The sequence below is a fragment of the Brassica napus genome, chromosome C3 (assembly GCF_020379485.1).
Source record: "Brassica napus cultivar Da-Ae chromosome C3, Da-Ae, whole genome shotgun sequence".
Lineage (NCBI taxonomy): Eukaryota > Viridiplantae > Streptophyta > Magnoliopsida > Brassicales > Brassicaceae > Brassica > Brassica napus.
The window spans coordinates 19,433,023-19,459,797 of NC_063446.1; the positions used below are offsets into that span (position 1 = coordinate 19,433,023).

The 26,775-nt window shown below is 32.5% G+C and overlaps 3 protein-coding genes across 4 annotated transcripts; 2 read left to right on the top strand and 1 right to left on the bottom strand.

The window, feature by feature from the left end:
• Positions 1-2,805: 2,805 nt before the first annotated feature.
• LOC106423456 (sodium transporter HKT1-like) lies at positions 2,806-7,308 on the top strand. Of its 2 annotated transcripts, none has more exons than XM_013864235.3 (3): positions 2,806-4,008; positions 5,157-5,387; positions 6,962-7,308. In XM_013864235.3, exons 1-3 carry the CDS (start codon positions 2,933-2,935, stop codon positions 7,164-7,166), a joined length of 1,512 nt encoding a protein of 503 aa, XP_013719689.2. In that variant the 5' UTR covers positions 2,806-2,932; the 3' UTR covers positions 7,167-7,308. The 2 variants fall into 2 exon arrangements, with proteins under 2 accessions (XP_013719689.2, XP_048606899.1); XM_048750942.1 differs by lacking the exon at positions 6,962-7,308 and adding an exon at positions 5,499-6,941 and having other exon boundaries at positions 2,851-4,008.
• A 4,999-nt stretch (positions 7,309-12,307) lies between these two features.
• LOC106423542 (chlorophyll a-b binding protein CP26, chloroplastic-like) lies at positions 12,308-13,905 on the top strand. Its single transcript, XM_013864312.2, has 6 exons — positions 12,308-12,687; positions 12,783-12,867; positions 12,935-12,985; positions 13,090-13,210; positions 13,306-13,440; positions 13,530-13,905. Exons 1-6 carry the CDS (start codon positions 12,498-12,500, stop codon positions 13,788-13,790), a joined length of 843 nt encoding a protein of 280 aa, XP_013719766.2. The 5' UTR covers positions 12,308-12,497; the 3' UTR covers positions 13,791-13,905.
• Positions 13,906-13,933: 28 nt separating this feature from the next.
• On the bottom strand, positions 13,934-15,786 carry LOC106423541 (protein BEARSKIN2-like). Its single transcript, XM_013864311.3, has 3 exons — positions 15,478-15,786; positions 14,991-15,268; positions 13,934-14,680 (listed from the first exon to the last, which is right to left on the bottom strand). Exons 1-3 carry the CDS (start codon positions 15,641-15,643, stop codon positions 14,099-14,101), a joined length of 1,026 nt encoding a protein of 341 aa, XP_013719765.1. The 5' UTR covers positions 15,644-15,786; the 3' UTR covers positions 13,934-14,098.
• Between the last annotated feature and the right edge of the window lie 10,989 nt (positions 15,787-26,775).

Here is a 26,775-nt window from a genome sequence, read left to right on the forward strand (position 1 = left end):
GAAAACGTAAGGAATGTGAAAAGCATGATACTCCCAAAATAGCGGAAAATATTTTGGAAGAAGCGAATTGTGAATCGAACGACAATATAGAGCATCATGAATCTGATGGAAATCACGAGATTTCTATCAATTACATCCATAATGGAAAGATATGGAAACGAAATGAGATGGATGATATTGATGACGTTTTCTCATACCTTTTAGCAAAGGAAATAAATGAAGAAAACGAAGATCCAGAACCAAAGTCTGTATATGAATGTCAAAAGAGACATGACTGGATAAAATGGAAAGATGCAATTCAAGTCGAATTAGATTCGCTTAACAAACGAAATGTATTCGGACCTATTGTGCTCACACCCAAAGATGTAAAACCTGTTGGGTACAAATGGGTGTTTGTCCGAAAAAGAAATGAGAAAAACGAGATTACAAGATACAAAGCTCGTCTCGTAGCCCAAGGTTTCTCTCAAAGGCCAGGAATTGATTATGAGGAAACTTATTCTCCTGTTATGGACGCAATCACATTTAGATTCCTGATGAGCCTAGCGGCCAATGAAAATTTAGAAATGCGTCTCATGGATGTCGTTACGGCATATTTATATGGATCATTAGATACTGATATCTATATGAGAATCCCAGATGGATTTAAAATGCCAGAAATGTTAAGTTCCAAACCTAAAGAGTTATGTGCAATAAAATTGCAAAGATCATTATATGGGTTAAAACAATCTGGACGAATGTGGTATAATCGTCTCAGCGAACACTTAACAAAAGAAGGATACACGAATGATCCTATATGCCCTTGTGTTTTCATAAAGAAAACAACATCCGGATTTGTGATAATCGCGGTGTACGTTGATGATCTTAATATTATTGGAACTCAAAACGAAATCCAAAAGGCATCAAACTATCTGAAAGGAGAATTTGAGATGAAAGATCTCGGGCAGACAAAATATTGTCTAGGATTACAAATTGAGCATTCTCGAAAGGGTATATTTGTACACCAGTCTACATATACCAAACGAGTATTGAAACGCTTTAACATGGATAAAGCAACTCCTCTTAGCACCCCGATGGTCGTTAGATCACTTAATGTTGAAAATGATCCGTTTCGACCATCTGAGGAAAATGAAGAAATACTTGGTCCTGAAACTCCATACTTAAGTGCAATTGGAGCTCTTATGTATCTTGCAAATTGTACTCGACCTGACATATCTTTTGCCATTAATCTTTTAGCGAGATTCAGTTCGTCTCCTACGCGAAGACATTGGAATGGAATTAAACATGTCTTTCGTTACCTTCAAGGAACAACTGATTTAGGCTTGTTTTATCCTAAAAGTTCAAAAGGTCAAATGATTGGTTTTGCAGATGCAGGTTATTTGTCAGATCCACACAAAGCTCGATCCCAGACAGGATATGTTTTTACAATTGGAGGCACCGCCATATCTTGGCGTTCTCAGAAGCAGACACTTGTTGCTACTTCTTCAAATCACGCTGAGATCATTGCACTCCATGAAGCAAGTAGAGAATGTGTATGGCTAAGATCAATAAGCCGACACATCTGTTCAAGCAGTGGGATTGACGAAAATACGGAGCCAACTATTCTATATGAAGATAACGCGGCATGTGTTGCTCAAACGAAGGAAGGATATATCAAAAGCGATAGAACCAAACATATACCTCCGAAGTTCTTCTCATACACTCAAGAGCTCGAGAAGAATAAAGAGATTGAAGTAAGATATGTTCGATCATGCGACAATGCAGCCGACCTCTTCACAAAATCACTCCCTACCTCGGTATTCAGAAAACACATCCATAACATTGGAATGCGTCATGAGAAGGATTTATGACTGCTTATTCGAGGGGGAGCTTACGTAGTTGTACTCTTTTTACCTTACTATGGTTTTTCCCATTGGGTTTTCCTAGAAAGGTTTTTAACGAGGCAACAAAGACGTTAAGCGGGAGCGGAGAGTGACACCGGTCCCCAAGGGGGAGTGTTATGAAAGTCAGACATTCCAACGCCGAAAATGTTGAAATAATTAAAGATGTGGGTCCCACTGTCACTATTTGCACAGTAATTTTTCTTCTATAAATACGGAGTTTTCGATCATTTGTGAAAAACACGATTACACATCCTTCACTCTTCCATTCTCTCTGATAATAATCTTTCTATCAGTATTGAAAGTTCTACGGATATAAACTTTTGCCCTTATTTATATTTCTGCGATACAAATAAATTCTAGTTCCTTTTATAACAGTAAGCTCTGTCTCATTTATTACTTCCAATTCATTACCTCTGAATTGTCTTACTTTTGAATTGTCTAACTCTGAATAGTCTAACTTCTTGTTGTTAATTTTCGTAAAGGTGATTGATGAGGGCTTGAAAAGTTTTACACAAATTTTATTTAGATCTAACCACGAATGGGACACGGAAATTTATTGTCTAACTCTAAACAGTCGCATACTTTTTATGATAAAATCGTGATTTTTTGCCACGAAAAAACGTGACTAAATTGTGCTTGTATGACCACTATCTGTCACATTTTTTTTGTAAGTCGTATAACCATGATTTATTTTCGTGACTTTTTGTTGGTATTTTCTGATAAAAGTCCCGAAATATTAGTCATAATCACAGTCAAAATCGTTGCTATATGCGATTTTTCTAAATATGCCGGTTTTCTTTCATTTGTAATTAAGAAAGAGAATCTAATCACGTAATTCAACTAGACTTGTCATCTCAATAGTTGGGTATCAATACCATAAGAAGCCTAAAAGAGAATTCTCAGGATTGGAACAATGGGTTGGGCTAGACAATGCTGTCGTGTTAGTAACAGTCATCATATGTATTATATGTGGCTGACAAGACTAATGTCCCTGTAATATATTAACACACAATGTGCCCAATTATAATGAAAACACCGACTCAAGAGATAAAATGGATAGAGTTGCAGGAAGAAAATTTTGTAAAATCCGTTCGAAACTTTATAAATCTCGCTCCTGCTTCCTCAATTTCGTTTACTTCTTGTCATTTTCTTTCTTAGGGTTCTTGGCAGTCAAGGTCTCTAATCCAAGAACCACTTCACGTCCTCATGACTTGGACATCTTCTTCACTTCTGTCTCTGCCATCACCGTCTCTTCCATGTCCACCGTCGACATGGAAGTCTTCTCCAACACCCAACTTATCATCATCACTATACTCATGTTTATCGGTGGCCCGATCTTCACCTCCTTTCTCAATATCTACCTGTCCCATTTCACTAAATTCGTCTTCCCTCATAGCAAGATTAAACACCTTATCGGCTCTTTCAAGGCAGATCATACCATCGAGGATCTCCGTCTTGACCAAGAAAATATTACTGATCGTCACGAGATTCCTAGCCAGACCAATGAAAAGGCGTCTAAGTGTTTGTACTTGGTGGTTATTGGCTACCATCTTGTAACAAACATAGCTGGCTCTATGTTGCTTCTTGTGTACGTAAGCTTTGTTAAAACGGCAAGAGATGTTCTTCGTTCCAAAGAAATATCAGCTCTCACCTTCTCTATCTTCACAACTGTATCGACTTTCGCAACTTGCGGATTTGTTCCCACGAATGAGAACATGATCATCTTTCGCAAGAACTCGGGTCTCCTCTGGCTCTTAATCCCTCTAGTATTGATGGGGAACACTTTGTTCCCTTGCTTCTTGCGGTTGCTAATATGGGGATTAAGTAAGACCACAAAACGTGAGGAGTTTGGTTATATTCTCAAGAATCGCAAGAAGATGGGATACTCTCATCTACTCTCCGTTCGTCTTTGTGTTTTCCTAGGGTTGACGGTGTTAGGGTTTATTTTGATACAACTTTTTCTCTTCTGCACCTTTTCTTGGAGCTCGGAGTCTCTTGCAGGAATGAATTGGTATGAGAAGTTGGTTGGATCGCTGTTTCAAGTGGTAAACTCGAGACATACTGGAGAAACAATTGTCGACCTATCCACACTTTCCCCGGCTATTTTGATACTATTCATCCTTATGATGTGAGTAACTTCAATTCTCTCCTTATATATATTAATATATCGATGTATTTGCATGGACAAAATATTTAGATGAATCATTGACGGCCTATAAAGTTTGCTGACTTTTCGGTACAAGAACATCAAACCTATAAAGTTTGTAAATAACCAAAATATATTAATATATACATTTTAAATAGTTTACACTTTACATACCTATAGCTAAGTTTGTCAAGTTTTCTACAAAAATGTTTTACGCTGGAAAACATAGAAAAAAGTTTCAGTCAAATTAAACCAAAAAAAATCAGTCAAAACATTTTTTTTATAAACGATTAGAAAGTTCTACGCCAGAAAGTCCGTACATCTCCATAGGCTAACATCCAAACCATGTTAAATTAACTTTTATTATGACAGCAGATTCCTTCTAACGAAAATCAAATAAGCGATCCTTTAAACTCTTACTAGATGATTTAAGAGTTTTATCCACTAGGTCAATTCTCGTCAGTCAAAACATTAAAACATTATTAGTGTCCTGAAAAATGTTCATTATGTAAGATTAAGTTGAAGTTCTTTATAACTAGACGTAACTGGAATACATTGAGATAGTTATGAGCTTATATTGTAATTATCGAATACATAAAGGTAATTAGGCAAATACCATTATATTGGTATTAGGTTTAACTTGTATTTAAGAGGAAACGCCTCCAACGTAAATAAACAAGAAACTCTTTATTAGTGTAATAGGATTATAGTTTGGTGGGGGCAAATCCTATATGAACTTAAAATTATAGCTAGAAAAATACTATTTACTAAAAAAGTAACTATAATTTAGGCATATTTAATAAATTTTAAAGAATTTATGGTGGCACTTGCCACCTTCTTGGACAACGTACGTAGGTTCGCCAATGAGTGTACTGAAAAATGTTCATTATGTAAGAGTTAAGTTGAAGTTCTTTATAACTAGACGTAACTGGAATATCATTACTAAAAGGAACTTACTAGAGATTGTGGTAGACAACATTTGTTGGAATGAATCAGAATATATGTCCAATAAAAGATGTCGCTTCAAGGTAGTGGAGAATGTCACAGCATTCCATCATAATCACAAAGCATCTGTTTTAACCAAAAAAAAGTTATCTTATGTTCTAAAACAAAATTCTTGCGTTGATAAGGTACCTTCCCCCATACACTTTATTTATGCCGTTCACCATGAAAAAGAAGAATAAAAAAGAGGAAGAAAATGATTCCGGATATAAAAAGGGAGGAAAGAAGAGTGGGCTCCTTGTGTCACAACTTTCCTTTTTGGTGATATGCATCTTTCTCATTTCTATCACCGAAAGGCAAAAACTACGACGAGATCCACTCAACTTCAACGTTCTTAACATCACTCTTGAAGTTGTCAGGTATATTTTCATATCTCTATATTTACATTAGGGTTCTCTTCGTATTTCTATTTAGATGCATGGATGTTAAGAACGATGTATTTGGATGAATTTTATCTTTTAATTAAAAAGCTAGCAAGAATAGCCCACATTTATACGAGAGGAGATTAGAGAGAGAGAGAGGAGAGAGAGAACAGCTTACCTTCGTTGTTCTTCTGATGACCGCCGCCGTCACCGGCGTTTCCTCACCGGAACCGCCAGACCCTCCAGACCTAACTTCAACATTTACAATCCCTTCCACTTCTGTTTGCGTCCTTGTCCTTACTCTCACCATTTCAGATCTAGATCTAAAAATTCAAACTTTTAGAGAGATAGATTTGAGCAGCCAGATCTTCAAAGAGACTTTTCTTCTAAAAGATTTTGGTTTGGTGATTCTTATTGTCGTGTTCATACGACCCCTTACTGCAGTAGGCAGATCTGTCTCCATCACCCCTTATCCTGAAGCTCACCCTTCTCTCATTTTCACCATGTCTCCCACCATCGGATTTCGTTCACCGCCATCACTGGAACCATTAATCCTTCTACTGGATACATCCCTGCAGGTTATAGATTTGAAACTTTCTGTCTCTATCTTGCTTGCTTCGATGATGTCCTTTGAGTGTTCTCTCGTGCCTTGTTACGGCGCGCTCGCCTCTGTGCGATTCTCTGCAGTATGCAGTCTAGTTTCTGGTTTCACACCATTAAATGATAGTTTAAAGTTTCTTCCTCATCGCTTGTGGTAGATTCGTAAGGAAACACTTGTGGTTTCTATCTTTTCAGTGTTTCTGGATTGTTTATCCTTTGTGAAGTATGATTGCCTCCCATATGTTCCATTCGGTTTGAGTGGTTCTGTTGCCGGGAGTAGTGTGCCCAAGATTATGTATGCTTCCATGTTTGTTTTGTTCAAAGGCTCATCCATTTGGTGCTTTGTCGCTTCTGCTTGTGATGCCGAACTTCTGATTGTTAAAGCTGCTTATGTTGCGGTTTCAATCCCGGGCGTTAGACCAGTACTTTTGCTCTCTAATTCCCAAAGCTTCATTTCACTTTTTAGCACGATTGGCGTTGAGTTTCGAGGACTGCTCAGCGACATTATGTGTTGTTTATGTGTTATGTTTGCTCCTATCTTATGGTGTTATATCTCATTGCTTTGCTTTGCTATGGTAGCATCAGATGTTTTAGCCGGTTTGGCTTTGTTATTGCTTGATGTAAACAATTTCTCCAGCAATGGGGACTAATGATTTATAAAGCGTTTGTTTGATCAAAAAAAAGAATAGCCCACATTTTTTGTTACAAAAAGGCCCACAATAGTTAAGAGCAATACAATTGACTATAAATGCACCTTTCAAGTTCTAAATGATAATGAGTCTATGAAGTAGCTTAGGCATAGTCATGGTCAACCGACAGATCTGTGAGACTGATAAAAAGAGTAACACCATCATATTTTTGTTGATATTCCGTCCTTATGAAAGACACACTCATATACTAAACTTCAAGGTTAGTTCATTTCATGAAAACTATACTTATTAGTGAAACTAAAACAAATATTGTCATCGCAGTGCATATGGAAATGTGGGGTTCACGACCGGGTACAGTTGTGAACGGCGCTTGAACGTCAGTGACGGTGGCTGTGAAGACGCAGGTTATGGGTTTGCAGGAAGATGGAGTTCCAGTGGAAAATTCATACTAATAATAGTAATGTTTTATGGTAGGCTTAAGCAGTTCACAGCCAAAACTGGTCGAGCTTGGATACTGTATCCCTAGTCTTCCTGACACACGATATATACAAGTATAAAATACAGTTAATCTTGTATGTCTTTTATGGGTAATCCCCTATATATTAATTGAGGAACATTTGAAAAGATGTAATCTCAATTTTGTATTAATTAAAATAGGCTCCAATGCATAGGTGGCACTCAATTAGGTAGTCAATTACATTCAATTGAAAAATAAGTAGGTCCACATTCGATTTTTATATGTTGTTAGATACATAAGTTGGTCAAACTATATGATATAATGATATGATATGTTATTTTTTTTCCTTAAATCAAACCTACGGAATTACCATAAATGACTAATATATATATGACAATTAATGATTTTAATAATAAAGATTTGATAACAATTTATATCTCCTCCATCATTTTTTGTTTAATTTTATATTATTAAAATAAATTAAACAATCAAATTAGCTATAAAAGTAAAATTTAGATTTTTTCGTATATGTTATATTTTGAATTTTTAAAAACGACAATAAATGACTAAAACTATTAAAATTATTATGTTAAAAATTAATGATCAATGGTTTAACATTTTTATTATAAGAAGATACACATGATTTTAAAACCATATGAGTAAAAAATATCATTTAATAATAAAATAAATATATATATATATATATAGATTAAACACTATATACCATAGGATTACATAAATATTTTAATATTAAAAATTTCAATGAATTTTCAAGAACATTTATAAATTATAAACTTATTAAAGATTTCAGATTGAAAATTTTGTTATCGATGATTTAAATATTTTGTTATAAAATGATCTGAATGATCATAGAACCGTATGATTATAAATTCTTATTTAATAAATAACTATATAAAATATACTATTTTTAGAAAAATAGGTTGGTCCATCTTAACTTATATTACACTTTTTATTAAACTAACTATCGAATTGATAAATAACGTACCAAAAAATGTTTTGCACTTTCCTTAAATAAAAGCTACGAAATTACCTAATATGATTAACATATATATAAAAATTAATTATTATGAATAATAAATATTTGATAACAATTTTTGTATCTTAGTTCTTTTTAAAAAATTTATATTATTAAAAGATATTAAAAATCACATTAAATATATAATAAAAACATTTATATTTTTTTATATGTTATATTTTGAATTTTTCAAAACGTCTATAAATTATTAGAAATTTGAAGATCACCACTCTTAAAATTTTGTGATCAATAGTTTATTTTTTTTGTCATAATAAGTTACAAATGATCATAAAATTGTATTAATATGAACTTTTATTTAATATTATAAGAAGATACACATGATTTTAAAACCATATGAGTAAAAAATATCATTTAATAATAAAACATATATATATATATATATAGATTAAACTATATACCATAATATTACATAAATATTTTAATATTAAAACTTTCAATGAATTTTCAAAAACATTTATAAATTATAAACTTATTAAAGATTTCACATTGAAAATTTTGTTATCGATGATTTAAATATTCAGTTATAAAACGATATGAATGATCATAGAAGTGTATGATTATAAATTCTCATTTAATAAATGACTATATAAAATATACTATTCTTAAAAAAAATAGGTTGGTCCATCTTAACTTACATTATATTTTTTATTAAATTAACTATCGAATATTCGAATTGATAAATAATCTTCCAAATATTGTTTTTGCACTTTCCTTAATTAGAAGCTACGAAATTACCTAATATGATTAACGTATATATGAAAATTAATTATTATGAATAATAAATATTTGATAACAATTTTGGTATCTTAGTTCTTTTTTTTAATTTTATATTATTAAAGGATATTAAAAAATCACATTAAATATATAATAAAAATATACTTATATGTTATATTTTGAATTTTTCAAAACGTCTATATATTATTAGAAATTTGAAGATTCTCACTCTGGAAATTTTGTGATCAATAGATTATTTTTTTTGTTATAATAAGTTACAAATGATCATAAAATATAACGCATATGAATTTTTATTTAATAAATATTCAAACTAAATAATATATATATATTTATATATATATATATATATATATATATACTAATGATTTAAAGCAACAAGATTGGCTGATCAATTTAGTTGTCCAGTTGAAATCTTTCAAAAGTATGTGAAAGACTAAAGTCAAAGTAAATATGGATTTAGAATAGTAGTTATATTTTACTAACCAAAATACCGAAAAAACCGAACCGAATCAAAACCAACCCGATATCTGGATTGAACACCCCTAATCCAAATGAAGCCAAACTATTGTTTCATTCTCCAAAATATAATAAAAATAATAACTTAATTCCACGCAAGGCGCGGGTCTTATCCTAGTTTACTTTATAATCTTGTGTGGTAATTCTTGTTAGGAGATAATAATATCAAAGAATGATTATCCACTTCACCGGACAAGATTCATTATTACATATGCTCCTATTTAGTATTCTCTTCCTTTCTAGAGTTTTCACACTTATTAAAAAAACACATAAAATTTTGACAATAAATGTATTGTTTTCCGTATTAAGTTATTTCCTATGATTTTTAACCAATCAAAGTTCGGTAAATACAATTAATGTTTTTGAAATCTACAATTTATCATTATCACATATATTGAAAAGGTAAAATATAGATCTTTTAGAAACACTTTTTTTTTTCTTCTAAACATGAATCATTCTGAAACGGATGGAGTATAAATAGACACCCCATCTGTTATTTCTTTATAAGACATAAATTTAATTTATAAAACTTTCATTTTTTTCCTCATTCATGTTTCCTCTCATTACAAAAACAACTAATATAATAATATTATAATAATTGTAAGTACTCTTTCTATATTCTCTCCTCTAAGTCAAAACTAGTCATCAGCGAACGATTTTCCACTAGCGAGATGAAATTTAATTTAAATGATCAAAACATTTAAATTTTATTATGATCATGTAGTTGACAGCAGATTCAACACCCGGTTTAAATGCGTCAATAAATCTTTCACAACAAAGTCGGACAGCTGAGATATAGTCACAAGTGACTCTGAGAGACAGTCTTCACCAACGAAAAAAACAGAGTAATCTCGATTGCACCTTCAGGCCCTGTACAAACCGCTCGATAAGGTAACAGACCGTACAAACCAGAGTATTGACTTTATACCTAAAATATCCAAAAAAGGAAGAAACAAACGCTGATGCCAAGATCAACAATTTATGTGTTTGGGGACTTAAGTTGAGCCACAAACAGGAATGTCAAGAATAGTTATTTTGAGTTTTGCCAAATTTGACATAATAACTGTATTCATAAATAGTAATATAAAATATAATAAATATAGTTTAAATAGATAATTTAAAGATACAAAATTAAATGAAAAAATTAAAGATATAATTTAAGTCCATAATTTTAAGAACAAAAATATAAATCAGACGCATAACTTACCGCATGATATGAGAAGACATCATCTACCATATTGGTTATTTAATAATTTATAGAGGAAAATCCTTCTAATATGTTATATTGATCATTTTGTATTCATAGGTAATTTGACTATATCTCAGCTGTCCGACTTTGTTGTGGAAGATTTATTGACACATTCAAACCTGGTGTTGAATCTTCTGTCAACTTCAAATGAAGATTTATCATGCTTGTTTCTATTGCCTATTGTAGTTTATAAATTATTTTCAAGAGGATATTTAATTCCTTCATGGATATGTAGTCTTTGAATTTGAATTTAATGGAAGTTTGTGTTAAAAAAAAGGGGTATAAAGTCAATAAACCATTTGAATATTATGAAATTCTTTTTTGGTATAATTCAGTTAATAACGTTAAAAATCAATTAATACCCGATTAATAATTTGGGTTCAGCTTGTTATTGTTCGGCTTTTGTGTTTGGATAGTTTAGGTAAAATATTAGATTCACATCTATAGTTTCTATACTATTATTTGCAATGTGATTATTTGCATTCAACTCTCCTTTAAAAGTTAGAATTGTTAATATCGTTCATATCCTTAATGAATAAAATATTCAAATTAACCAAAAAATAAATTTAAAATTTATTTAATTAGATAAGTAATTGAAGTTTGTAATAAAAATTATCCAAAACCTAAAAAATATATTTTAACTTAAAAATATAATTACTATATATATTGTGTTGTTGTCTGAAAAATATCTTTTAATAAAAAAGTTAAAAATTAAAAATAGAAAAAAAGATAACTAAATATTAATAAAGTAAAAATTTTCATTATATATAATTGACAAAAGAATATTGAGTGATTTATAGATTCTTTTATTAATAGTAAATATAGTGTACAAAAAAACTTAAAATATTTATAATAGGTAAGAAATTTGAAATGAAAACATAAACAATAAATTATCATTATAGTCTTTTAGTTAGTAATGCAGGTATTAATAAGTAATTATAAAATGATCATGTCCAGTATAGTCTTTTAATTATTCTTGTAATTCTAAATATTTTTGAACATAATTATCAGATTCATTACTTGAATATTAATATATTTTTTTCAAAATTAAAATAAATATTATTTGTGGATATAGAAATTGAATATCCACTCGGCTTCGTTTATTTTAGATATAAGAAGATTAGGCATTTATAATTGTTTGGTTCGGTTTATGGCTGTTCATTTGTTTTGTGGGTTTCGGTTAAAAACGTAACTTGAGGTTTTCTAACGGTTGCGTTTGGGCATTTAGGCCATGAATATTGCGGTTTTCTAAACTGGTTTCTGCAGAAAATTAATGTATTAGCCACACTTTAAAAAAAAAAACAGTTTTTAAAGTCGTGAAATAAGGATCGATTTTGGAGCAGTTTTTGCACTGTTTACGGGCTCCACCGATACGTGCGACCTGCGATTGGCTCACTTTTTTTTTTAAGACAAACAAAAAAATTCAAATTTTTTTTTTAAGGACCGTGTAAACGGGTTTCCCGTTAATCATGCTCTTAGGAATTTTCTGAAAACACTGCTAACAGTGTGAAAAATATGTGGGTGACATTAAAGTTCAGATTTCATGTGTGTGAGATTCTTTGTGAACAGTTTTGCACTATAGATAAAGCTTAACCACACAAAAAGAAGAAAGAAGATATGAGGATAAACAGATTATCCAACAAAGACCAATCTACGAGCCACGTCAGGAACAACAACCAATCAGAGAACAGAATCATATTTCACATTTTGAATTTGAACCAATCAAATACCTGAACGAATCCTACTCTCCACCTTATAGTACCAATTTCGTCTCTTCCTTCCTTTCACTTAGCATTTCATTGTTTTGAAACAGAGTTAAAGCTTGAAACTTTGGGGTACAAAGATGGCGTCTATGGGTGTTTCGGAAATGCTTGGTAAGCCACTTAACTTCAAGGCAGTGTCAAGATCGTCTGCTCCATCGGCATCGAGCCCGGCTACGTTTAAGACAGTTGCTCTGTTCTCCAAGAAAAAGCCAGCTCCTGCCAAGGCCAAAACCGTCTCTGTTGCTAACGATGAACTCGCCAAGTGGTATGGTATGTGCCTTACTGCTTCCCTTTCAAAATCATTTTCTTTTTCATCTTTCTTAGTCCATCAATGCATTAATCTTCTTGTGAATGTGGGTGCACAGGTCCTGACAGGAGAGTTTTCCTGCCGGATGGTCTTTTGGACAGATCAGAGATCCCAGAGTACTTAAACGGTGAAGTTGCTGGAGAGTAAGACACTTTTTCATGTCTCTTACTTTGGCTTTGGTACTTAAGGTTTTATTGATATGAATTGCAGCTATGGCTATGACCCATTTGGACTTGGAAAGAAGCCTGAGAACTTTGCTAAGTAAGCAGATTCGCTGCTCTAAACCTGCTTCTTTATTTCCATCTCTATCTTTAAAGTTTGAACAATGTCATTAAGACTGGTTCTGTTATGAATGTGGTTGACAGATACCAAGCCTTTGAGCTGATCCATGCGAGATGGGCTATGTTGGGAGCAGCTGGTTTCATCATCCCTGAAGCTTTAAACAAATACGGAGCTAACTGTGGTCCTGAAGCCGTCTGGTTCAAGGTTTTTGTTTTTTTTTTGCTACTTCTCATATTTAACTTCAGTTTACTTAGATTCTATAACAGTAATTCAAGAAGTTGGTTATGTGATGGATACAGACTGGTGCTCTGCTTCTTGATGGAAACACATTGAACTACTTTGGCAAGAACATCCCAATCAACCTTGTTCTCGCCGTAGTTGCTGAGGTTGTTCTCCTCGGTGGAGCCGAGTACTACAGAATCACCAACGGATTGGTACATTACTCTAACATTTAAGCTATTATACTCATTTTAAATTCATCATGTGGAAAACAACTAAACTTGAAATGCAATAACTTTGGCAGGATTTTGAGGACAAGCTACACCCCGGAGGTCCATTTGATCCTTTAGGACTTGCTAAGGACCCCGAACAAGGAGCTCTCCTCAAGGTTAAAGAGATCAAGAACGGGAGATTAGCCATGTTTGCGATGCTCGGTTTCTTCATCCAAGCTTATGTTACTGGAGAAGGTCCTGTTGAGAACCTTTCAAAGCATCTCAGTGATCCTTTTGGAAACAATTTGCTTACCGTCATAGCTGGAACCGCTGAGAGAGCTCCTACACTTTAAGCCATTTCTAGTTTATTAAAGAGCTTTGTAGACTTTGTTTGATGACAATTTCTATTGACACTGTGAAAACAAACTTCCATCTTCATCTTCTTGATATACTACAATGGTTTTATCATATGCTTCTAAGAAAATAACAATGCATGATAACTACAATAAACTAATCAATGTTGTATTTTTATTCATTCCAACATTAAATATATATTTGAGTTTTGTGAAGCAATTTGCTCCCAAACATAAAAATGAAATAAATAAAGCATGTAATGAAGAACTAAACACATACACAAACACTTTCATAAGACATATAACATCTATTTAGAATAACCCCAGAAATCCATCTCACTGCGCAACGAAAGCTGATTCGTCTCAGGAACTGGCTGGACAACAGACGAAGAATTGTTGTTACCATCCTCAAACCTAATCCCTCTAGAGGAATCTTCATTTCCCATATGACAAGTCACAAGCCTGTCCATCATTGACCATTCACCTAAACCTTGTTGATGGTTATGACTAGCCAATGTCTCGCACGTCCCAACCTCTAAACCTGGCTCACACGCTTGCTGGTATTGTAACCCTTCACTAGCCGCACTTTCGCAATCCCTTGGAAGCCCTGCAGAGTAGTCAAACCCAAGGGAAGGTGGCTTGTGGAAGATTGGTGGGTATTGATGAAGTGTCAGGTCAGGCTTGTTGAGTTCGAATGTCGTGGCTCCGTGGTTACGTACTAGCTGGTAAGGACTGTCTCGGTGCATGAAGCTACGAGCTTGGAGCGAGTTGTTGTTGTTGGACGCATCATGATTGCATTGGTCCGTTGAGTTAATGCTTGAGCCTCCTCCAGTCACTACCTTGAACAAATTCTTCTTCATGAATACCCTACAAACCACCCATCCGTCTTCCTACAACATCAAATAATATATGTAGCAAATGGATTAAATACAAAAGACCAACTTCCTAACCAGTTAGATGAATATAATGCATCATAATTCTCAAACTATTTTAAGATTGCAAATTTTTTTAATCAAAATGTTGCACAGAGAATTTTGTAGAAATCAATCTATATACGTAATGAAAATAGTTTAAAACCAGAGATTATAAACTAACACCGTAAATCGCGTAAGAAGGTTCTAGTGATAATTATATATGGTATAGTTTCTTGATTATATTGTCTAGATTATAGTCTAAAGATTGTTCAAATGAAAAACATACACTAGGATTGCCTTGAGGATCATCAGTATCTTCAAGCCGATACTCATGCATGATCCAGTCAGTCTTTTGGCCATGAGGAGCTCTTCCTTTGTAGAACACAAGGGTCTTTCTCATTCCTATTTTCTTGTAAGAGTTCCTTATACACTTGTCTCGTCCTGTTGCCTTCCAGAACCCTGCATGAGTTGCACGGTTGGTCCTTGAACCCGTTGGGTATTTCCTATCCTTGTGGCTGAAGAAATACCATTCGTTCTGCGGTGTTGACCCTATCTTACATCTCTCTGCGTTTTTTAAAAAAACTACAAAGTTAGAAATATCCAAAATAGTGTTCAGTTATATCCGATAATCAAGAAATGGAACAACTATCAAGATTTATGAGTTTTTTTATCTCAAAAATCAACAATTAGTGAAATCAATATGGATGTGAGATTTATAATAAGCATTATATTGTGATATGTTGTTCAAAATGGGTTAAATAAGTAAATAGTACCTTGTAAATCCCAAGGCTCGAGCTTGTTTAAGTCAACCTCTCTGATAACTTCCATCTCAAACTTATGATAAGAGATTTTCTTCTTTAGGTAGTAATGGAGAAGCTCTTCGTCTGTCGGATGAAACTGAAACCCAGGTGGCACTCCTCCGTTCGACGACGAACCCATTTCGGTTTATTTTCGTGATTACGCTTCTCAATATTTAAGCACTGCCTTTCTTTCTAAGCTGCTATAACTTCTTGATTATAATTATATACACACACTCACACGTTAATTGTCAACGGAGTTAAATAAATTGTATATAAGTGTATGATGATGCATGTTGCTATTGATGATGATGTTGACGGCCGGTGACCACGCCGCCGGAGATGCTCTAAAGCTATCTTAAAAAGCAAGACTCGCCGGAGATTAATATGAATTTTAGTTTAATATAATGTCTCTAGCGCGCCTTGTGTTGCAGCGTTTGGTACACTTGCGTACAATTGACTGCCCCATGTTCTCTACGCCAATGTTGACTTATTATCATTTATGAACGATCCCGATAAAAATTTAAACACTATATTATTAGTATCATTAACCCCGTATTCACGTTTGATTGCTCTGTAAGCTAAAGAATCATATGGCCTGGGAATGGGGATCTTCAACTTGGATCATATGGTTGATCATGTTTACGTATACACACCTAGATAGTATTTAATTAATAAGAAAATTAAAGAGGAATAACGTAGAGAGAGATATGAAATAAAGCAAGAATATGGATCATATATTCATATGAGGTTAAAACATGCATATGAATATGCCATGCACTAGGCAATAGCCAAGGTTAAGGCTTTTATTCATCACATGTGCCTATCTACGACCTCCGATTCTTTCTGATTTATTTCGGTTCTCTAACCTTCAAGCTTTCTATCTGTTTTGTTAACTTGATGCATTGATTCAAGCAAGCAATAATGACAGAAATTAGGTTCACCCCTTGAGGTTAACCTTTAAATTCACTCCACCCTTTATGACCAATCAAAGTGACACATAGATTATTAATTAAAAAATATTAAATTAAACAAAAAATAGCTACAAAAAATAAAAACGCTAATTTTAACGACGCTACGCTTCCAGCTAAACCCTAAACCCTAAATATTAAATTCTAAACCCTATACCCTAAATTCTAAACCCAAATCCAAACCCCTAAACCCAAACCCTATACTCTAAACCCTAATCCTAGACCCTAAACCCAAATTATATATCCTAAACCCAAAAACTAGACTATAAACCTAAATTCTATACCCTAAACTCAAACCCTATACCCTAAACACAAACCGTAAACCTTAAACCCAAATTATATATCCTAAACCCAAAACATTAACTATAAGTCCAAACGGTAAATCCTAAACCCAAACCGTAAATCCTAAACCTAAACCCTATACCCTAAACCCAAGTCTTAGACTCTAAACCCAAACCGTAAACCTTAACCCAAACCCTATAGCATCTAAGTTTGGGATTTGATTTTAGGGTTTACCATTTGGGTTTTAGGTTTAGGATTTGGGTTTAGGGTATAGGTTTTGGGTTTAGGATTTACGGTTTGGGTTTAGGATTTACCGTTTGGACTTATAGTTAATGTTTTGGGTTTAGGATATATAATTTGGGTTTAAAGTTTACGGTTTGGGTTTAGGGTCTAGAACTTGGGTTTAAGGTATAGAGTTTAGGTTTATAATCTAGTTTTTGGGTTCAGGGTATATAATTTGGGTTTAGGGTCTAGGATTAGGGTTTAGGGTATAGAGTTTGGGTTTAGGGGTTTGGATTTGGGTTTAGAATTTAGGGTATAGGGTTTAGAATTTAAGATTTAGGGTTTAGGGTTTAGCTAGAAGCGTTAGCGTCGTTAAAATTAGCGTTTTTATTTTTTGTAGCTATTTTTTATTTAATTTAATATTTTTTAATTAATAATCTATGTGTCATTTTGATTGGTTATAAATGGTGGAGTGAATTTAAAGGTTCACCTTAGGAGGTGAACCTAAGTTCTGTCTTGCAATAAATACATACGCACATTCATATACATATATGGGTAAAATATATTTATTTATGAATGAATTAAATGAGTAAGGGATTTGATATTTAAGATTATTACTAGTTTTTGACCCGCGCTCAGGTTATTTTGGATGATAAACAAATTTGATATGAAATAGTATTTAGTGATGTTGTACATTAATATTATGTTAGAAATTCATATTATATCAAAAAGAATTTTTAAAATTTGTATAATTTATGAATTAGTTACAGGTTCGGCTTTTGTATGGATCCAGGGCAAAGTACCTACTGGGTAATTTTTGGATCCGCAAGTCTCTATCGAGTCTATGTCCTATCCGAGATCCAATCGAGTATCCAAAGTACCCATAATATTTTTTGTTTATTAGGTATATTTATATATTTTGAATATGTTTTTGAAATTACAGATAATTTTAAATTTTCAAGTTTGGATCTTTTTATAGTTTTGGGTTTTAGGTAAAATTTCATTAAAAAAGATATCATATTCGGATAAAAATTTATGTACTTTTTGGTTCTTAGGATCAGATTTTGAGGTAAAATTTTAGGTATTTTTGGATATTTTAATAATTTTACTATTATGATTTTGTTTTGATATCATACTATGTGCCTTGTTATAGTGCTTCTTTCTTCAAACTCTTAAGAAATAATGTAATATCATAAGTACATATGTTATAATAGAAATCAATTAATATATGATATTAGATTAATTATTGTTTGGCCGTAGTGTTTCTTTTAAATCTATTAGTAACAACAATTAACATAATTAACTTAGTGTGTTCCTTATAAATAGGATAAAGATATTTTGATTAATTAAGACAAATATTAAATAAAACATATTATTAATGATAGGGTCCAACAATCTTTCATATGTAGATTTTTAAGAATCCTTCCCTTTTAATAATATAGATTATTATTCAAGTTGGGTTCAATCGTCAGACACAAACTTTGATATTGTTTAACCAAGTGTCAAACAAAACTCTCGCGAAACATTCATGATACGAATCACGCAAAGATCAAAGGAGAATAAAAGAGAATAAGACAAGAACATGAGCACATACAGAAATTGATTGATTACCAGAGTTCACTCATGTAGTTACGTCTTTGAAGCTTGGCAAGGCAAATCACTGATCACTCTTGATCGCAACATATTCTCAAGATCACACAATAGTGATGATCTAAAGTTTACACATCATGCCACCTTATGTGTACAACAAGAACCCTCAGAACCGCTTCAAACTTCTTCACAAGCACGACCTTGGTTAATATGTTTTCATGGTTTCTTTGAAGTTGAGATTTCTCAACAGTCACATCCCCTTACTCAATGATATCTTTGATGAAATAGAGCTTCCTACTGATGTGTTTAGTCCTTTCATGATAAACGCTGTTCCTAGGTAAACACATAACACTCTGAGAATCACACCACATCGTCACTGACTCTTGCTCAAAACTTATCTCCTTAGAGAAACCTCTCAGCCAAATTGCCTCTTTAACTGCTTCCACTAGCGCCTTGTACTCTCTCTGTATTGTAGAGAGAGATACCACATGTTGCAATCCAGACTTCCATATAATGACATTTCCTCCGGCTGAGAACACATAAATTGTAATCAACTTCCTCTAATCAATATCTGATGGAAAATTAGCATCACGAAAACCTTCTACCTTGAAGTTTTCCCTCTTCATGAACACTAAGTTGTGATCTTTGGTTCCCTTCAAATACTTCAGTATTCATTTGACTGCTGACCAATGCACGAGACTCGGTTTTGACATGTATCTACTCACTAACCCACATCATATGCAAGATCACATCACGTTCCAATCATCGCATATATGATGCTTTATATGGCTTAAGAATGAGGCAATAAGGCATATGTTCCATCTATGTTTCATGTTCTCCATCTTTAACAACTGACAGTAAAGTGAGATCCAACAAGAGTAGTAATTGCATTCACATCTCATATTGAAAGTATGAAGCACCTTTCAATATATATTGACTGAGATAATGTCAGAATTCCACCATCACTATCCCTTTCTATATCCATGCCTAGAATCCTCTTGGCATGGCCCAAATCCTTCATCTCAAACCTTGCACTTAATAATTTCTTTATCTTGTCTATCTCCACCAATATTTTAGAAGCCACAAACATATCATCCATATAGAGAATTAAGTAGCCATGTGTTCCTTCAGTCACTTCTTTGACATATACATAATGATCGAAATCGCTCTTCTTGAACTCAAGTTTCTTCCTGAAACTGTCAAAGCATCTGTTTCATTGCTTTGGTGTCTGTTTGAGACCATACAAGAATTTCTTCAAATGATAGACGTAGTCGTCCTGATTCTTCACTTGAAATTCCTCTTGATGTCCCATATAAATATCTTCCTCAATATCCCCATGAAAAAATGCAGTTTTAACATCGAGTTATTCAAGCTCAAGATCAAATTTCAACACAATCAACAACAGCAACCTTATAGACACGTGTTTTACCCTACGTTTCACGGAAGCTTCATCGGACGTCCGCTTCCCGCTTCGGAACCGGAATCGGAATCGGAACCTTGTGGAAGCTTGCGGAATCTCGCTTCCAAAACGTTTCTAAAATATTCTCTTTAAAAACCTGTTGGAAGCTTACGATTCCATTTTGGAATCTTGCTTCCGTTTTTTAAAAAAAATGCAATGTATATCAATAAAATATAAAACCATAGTTTTAATCTATATAAAATAAAAAAAATTAATAGTAATGAATATTGAGTTATAAATATACAAATATTAAAAATAATACTATAAATTATCTTTATGCATTGAGATTTTTTATTAAAGATATAGCACATATTGAAATATATTGTGTTAATTATTTATGAAGTATTAAAAATAATTAATATAATATTTTTTGTAAACTTAATTTATGTGTATTTTTACAGTTTTAATATAAAATCATTTCAAAATTATTATAAATGAATAAATGCTTTATTTCAAATTTAAATCATATAATTTTTAGTCCTATTTTTTTTAAAAAAATTATATATATATATATATATATATATATATATATTTATATATATAGATATACGCTTCCAACACGTACCCGCTTCCTAATATTTTAAAAAATCTCGCTTCTGCGCTTCCTTACGCTTCCGATTCCACGTACCCGCTTCTGTTTCCATGTAACATAGGTTTTACCACAAGTGCAAAGATATCATGATAATCAATACATTCCTTCTGTGTGTAACCCTTAGTCACGAGTATTGCTTTGTATCTTGGTTCATCTGTTTCTGTTATATCATGTTTCAGCTTGTACACCCATTTACATCCGGTGACGTTCTTCTTTTTAGGTCTCATAACCAGATTCCAAGTCATGTTCGTATCCAAAGAACCCATTTCTTCTCCCATAACTCCATCCCACAGATCAGATTCATTACTGTTAGTAGCTTCATGATAATCCTGAGGCTCCTGTGCACTCACATCTTCAGCAACTATAGGTGCAAATGTTGCAGTAACCTCATAATCATCAAACCTTGAAGGTGGAACAATCTGTCTGCGAGGTTTATCTCTGGCCAACCTATAACTTCCTTGACCATCATCTTCTTGTTCTGACTCTGATTCTGAATCACCTGAAATCACCTGAACCTTCTTCAGACTGAACATTCTCTCCACCTAAAACTTCAACCATACCAGCACTTGATAATGTTTCTCTTGTCTCAAGTAGTCTTTTTGAACATGTAAAGGATCTACTGAAACATCTTCTGTAACAGTTTTCTTTTTCAGATCCTTAAACACCACATCCTCAGTAAACACCATGTTTCTACTGATGACACATTTCTCCTCATCAAGCAACCACATTTTTGTACTCCTTTTGTACCAGCTGGATATCTAGTGAATACACCTTTGATCGCCCTTAGCTTTAACTTGCCTTGATCCTTGTGTGTATACACCACTGACCCAAACCTCTCTAGGTGATTATAACCTGATTTTCTTCCTAACCACAACTCTTCTAGTATCACATTATCAATTGCTGAAGTAGGACTTCTGTTAATTAGATAGATGTTGAAACAACTTCTGCCTAGAACTCTTCTCTTAGTCTGATTCATCAAGTAAACACCTTACTTTCGCCATGGTTGTTCTATTCATGTGTTCAGCAACGCCATTATGCTGAGGCGTATAAGTACACATTATGTGTTTCTCAATACCTTCTCTTCTACAGAAGTTATCAAAACTCAGAGCTACAAGTCCTCGAATATTTTACGCGTACTATATAAGAGTGGTGTCATAATCATATACTCATCTCATATGGTATTATGTTCATTTCATAGTTATAAAACTTTCGGTCATTTCAAGTATTTTTATAAATTAATAATGTTGAGACTATTATATTTAATTAATCTATGGATTTATTATAAAAAAATTCCTTTTATTTTCTATATTTTTTTTTTAAACTAAGAAAAAAATTTGATTTCACAATTTATATTTTCATTACATTTTATAAATTTGACTTTCATACCATTTTATTATATTCTTTGATGTATTTGAAATATGTATCATACAATAAATATGTGTTTTAGAAATAATTTTATAAATATCATCAAAATATTATGAAATTTTAAGAAAAATATAAATAAACTTCATTGTAAATATAAAACAAACAATACAATGTAATTATTTGTAGTTATATAGACTATATATAAAATATTAATTTATGATTTTAAAGGAACTATTGATTTACATGAAATCTTCTAAATATAATTATCTTATCGATTTGTGTCATATTTTAAACTAATTCAATTCGAGCGACAAAATTTATTAATTGATAGTATTTATTAATTTTTGAATTAGTTTATACTCCCTCCGTTTTATAATATAAGTAGTTTTGATTAAAAGCACAAAGATTAAGAAAATTATTATGTTTTAAAAATTATTGTATAATAAATAGGTGATATACAATTTAACCAATAAAAATAAGTCTATTTAATTTTATTGGTCACACTGTATTCAATAAATGTAAAAGTTACCTAAAAATATGAAAACTATTTATATTTTGAAACAAAAAAAATTCTCTAAAACTACTTACAATATGAAACGGATGGAGTAGAATTTATACTGTATATTTTTCCGTGTACCATATTACGTCTATTTTCTGCCATTTCATGGTTGTAAAATTTTGTATTTTTGCACAAAAAATGATGCAACATAAATAATATTAGTATTAAAACTATTACTCATGATATTGGGTTTGTTAAAATATTTACATGGGTTTATTTGTAAATAGCTAAAGTGAAAAAATGTCCATAACGTGACCACGTACTTTCCATTATTGAAAAAAATGTTATATTTAAATAATGCATTTGAATGTTGTTTATTTTCATTTTCCATTGTGTATATGGATAATGCAAATAATTACCCAAAACTTGAACTTGAAGCCAAATCCAACCTGAGGGTGTTCTGGATGCGACAACCAGTCTGAACCCTCTACTCTAATAAGAAAGAGAAGAAGACCTACAAAGTTAAAATCAAAGATAATAAGTGCTGACATCCTGAGAGGAGCAAGTACAAAAATAAGAAACATTTTGAGAATCAACTCACTCTCTAGACCAGTGGATTCCCACTAGTTAATAGCTCAGGCTCTGGATGGGGAAGCAGGTCCGTCTAACACAAGTTCACATCCCCTGACTCAGTTGATCCCAACAATCTCAAAGAGGAATTCAAATTTTCGGGTTTCTCCACCTCGGATTCCTTAGTCATAGCAAGCTAGAACTGTTGTGGGTTAGGGAATTCCAAAACAGTCCAGCAACTAAGAGAGATCCACAGAAAGAACTCTCCCAACATCACATTCCTCATAGTGACAAAGAATCACGACAAGATGGTTCTCAAGACTTTGGATTGGATTCAACCGATGAATCACATCCTGGTACCACCTCAAATCCCTAGAGAGGGTGGCCTTTTCCTCTCCTGGCACTCTCCCGAAGGAACTCTCACGACATCACATTTCTTATGGTGTCTTTGCTGAAGCTGTATCACGACAAGATGGTTCTCAAGACTTTTTTTTGCTTGATGGACCACAAGTATGACCAGCCACATAATTGTTGATTAAAAATATGAAGACCCCTCCAAACACACTGCACGCACACTCCAATTACAAAGATTGTCTGTACATCGTATACACCAAAATGTTTTGTCAGATTTTACAACCTTGATGTCGATTTTTTTTTCTCATTGCACATATTTCCATAGCAGAATATTTTGCTTCGGAAATGTTGATCTTTTTAAATGGATCCACCAGAGAAAACCAAACCATGTTTGTGTTGCTTTCAGTTTTGTTTTCAGTCATGTCGACATCATCACTATCATCAACATGAACTTCAGCGTAAGAGATATCATGTTTCACTTGATTCCTTGACTCAACCGGCCTCACATAATCTCCAGCGTTTTAATTACATAGCTGCTCATTCAGATCAAAGTTGAATTTATTCTTCTGAATGTGAACAGTATGTGCAAAGGTTACGCACAACTGAACTGATGCTTTCTTCTTCGCATATGCAGTAAAAAATTTGACTTGGTGATCATTATAGATAATAACAGGGGCAGCAGTTTTGATCATCTTGCCAGGCAAAAAGCTTAACACCACACTGCAATTTTTAACTGATTTCATGAACCTTTGGAACCATTGTCTTGAGTTCATCGAGAGTAGTATTCGGTTCCAATGCAATGAGCCATCCACGTTTTTCTTCATCAACAGCAAAGCTTTATCCATTATTGGCGCCCAATATCTATTCATCATAGCTTACAAATACATTCAGCATATTAACCAAGATGAAGATTACTAGAGAACAAGAGAAAATAATGATTTTGTTCTTTTTTTTCCTTAAAATGAAGAAAACGTCAATGAAAGAAGAATGTATCGTGGAGGAGTTTTTTTTGTTGACGCCATCAAATCTAGATATCATCTTGAGATAAAATTTCCTAACCGAATTTCCAAAATTGTAAGAATTTTATAACTGTTGGCTGAAACATTTTCTACCAAAGTAGAACAAAAGGAAAGAGGCGAAATTTTTGTATTTTTCATAGGGTAGAGCTTAAAGAAGATTGGTAGATAACACTGGAAAGTACTTTTAGAAATATCTAGAATATATAAGAAATGGTAGAAATTTGTATTCTCGATTTTCAAGAATTATGTAGAAGTTATAATATATTTTTTCTACCAAATTATAGATCAATAAATTAGTCGTGTAATGAACATTCTACCTAAATAGAAATAGTCCAAATTCTGGAATATATATTCTGAAAACAGTAGACCAACTCTTTAGAAAGCTTTTAAAATAGTAGTTTAAAAAAAATGAACAATCATATTGGTGTGATTGGTAAATTCTGTGAGTGCTGTACTCGGCATTTTTAAATCTAAAGCAATCAAGCTTTTTTAACATTTATATGTCTACAGCAATTTAGAAAATGAATGTCTGTGAGAGTGCTTTAGAAAGCCAAATGTCCACAGCTCATTTTTTTTAGCTTTCCAAAAAATTGTAACATTTCACTTAACTTTTACAGAAAGAATATAATAAATAATAAACTTATCGCATGAACTATTTTGATTACAGACTGGTTTTTAGTTTAAGCATATGAACCTATCGCATGAACTATTTTGTTTACTTGTTATTAATTATTTAATTCATTTAATAATATTTTGTGCACTATCTTATTATGCTTTTCTATTTTATCCATTTTAATTTAGTTGTTTTTATATCTAAGTTTAATATATTTTTATAATATTCGTAAGCTATGGCAAAAAAAATTGCAATAATAATAATGGCGGGTTCGAGATAATATATAGAGCGATTACAAGATAATATTATATTCAAGTTAACGTTACTATTAATTTTTTATCAAGGAAAAATGATTTTTATAAAATTTAAAAGATTATTAATTTAAATGTTTAAGAATTTTCGGTAAAATAATGTGCTTAAAATTTAATTTTTATATATATTAATATGATGTTAAATACATGTATATAATATTAATCTACAGCTGATGTACACCAATCAAGCTTTTAAAAAATTTACAGCTAAAATCTTACGGTCAAAATTTTAAAGCTACAGCAAAAAGTTTACAGCTATAATTCTAAAGCAAAAAAACTAAAGCTATAGCCATTACCAATCAATTAAACCACGTTTTTAATTATTTACTTTAAAAAAAAGCTATTTTAATATTTTTTTTTTTCAATTAATGGTATTTAGAGAAAAAATATTTAGAGAAAAAATAGGGAAAAAGAGGAAAGGTGTAGTGGGACAACATATCTGATATATTTTCTAGGTATTTTGACAAATCTTTCCATTTAATATCCAACTAGTATGATCATCCCATGCTAAGAATAGATCAATTTTTTTGCTTGCATTTTAATTATTTTTTTTCATATAAAATTGTAATGTTCTTTAGTTTTTAATTAAAAGGAAACATAATTATAGTCACAAATATGGATAACACACGAAAAATGTCATATTTTCTCTATTCAGTTTTATCTGTATTTTTTTCTAAACAGGATCTTCTCAAAATATTTTTTTTGTTAGAATTGATATAGTAAAAATAAAGCAAAGAAATTAAACAACGTATGTAAAATAGTCAACTTACACTACAAGAAAACAGGGGGATTCTGATGGCGGAAATCGTCGGAAATTCGTCGGAATAGACCGATTCCGACGAATTTCCGACGAACCCGTCCGTCGGTATCGTTTCGTCGGAAAAAAAAAATTCGTCGGAATTTCGTCAGAACTTCCGACGACTTTCTGACGAATACCGAGAAACGTCATTCTGACGAACTTCCGACGATATTACGATGCGGATACACGAGACCAGAGTTCATCGGAAAAACTACGTACCGACGGAGAACGTTTCTCGGACAATTCCGACGTAGAGTGTTCCTCGGTGTATTCCGACGAACTTTAGGCGTCAGAATTTACCGACGGACAACGGTCGTCGGAATATACCGACGAACCTCGTTCGTCGGTATATTCCGACGGAAATGGGGTTCGTCGGTAAATTCCGACGGATATATGTCCGTCGGTATATTCTGACGACCACTGTCCGTCGGTATATACCCATTTTTTAAAAAAAATTAATTTTGCATTTTTATATATTTTTCGATATTAATAAATTTAAAAAATCAGAAATTTAAAACTAATAATATTATAAAATTTAAATTCATAAAAACCAAAATAGGAAAAAACATTCATAAAGTTTAAAATTCATACAAACCGAAATAGAAAAAAAAAACATTCCGAAAGTTTT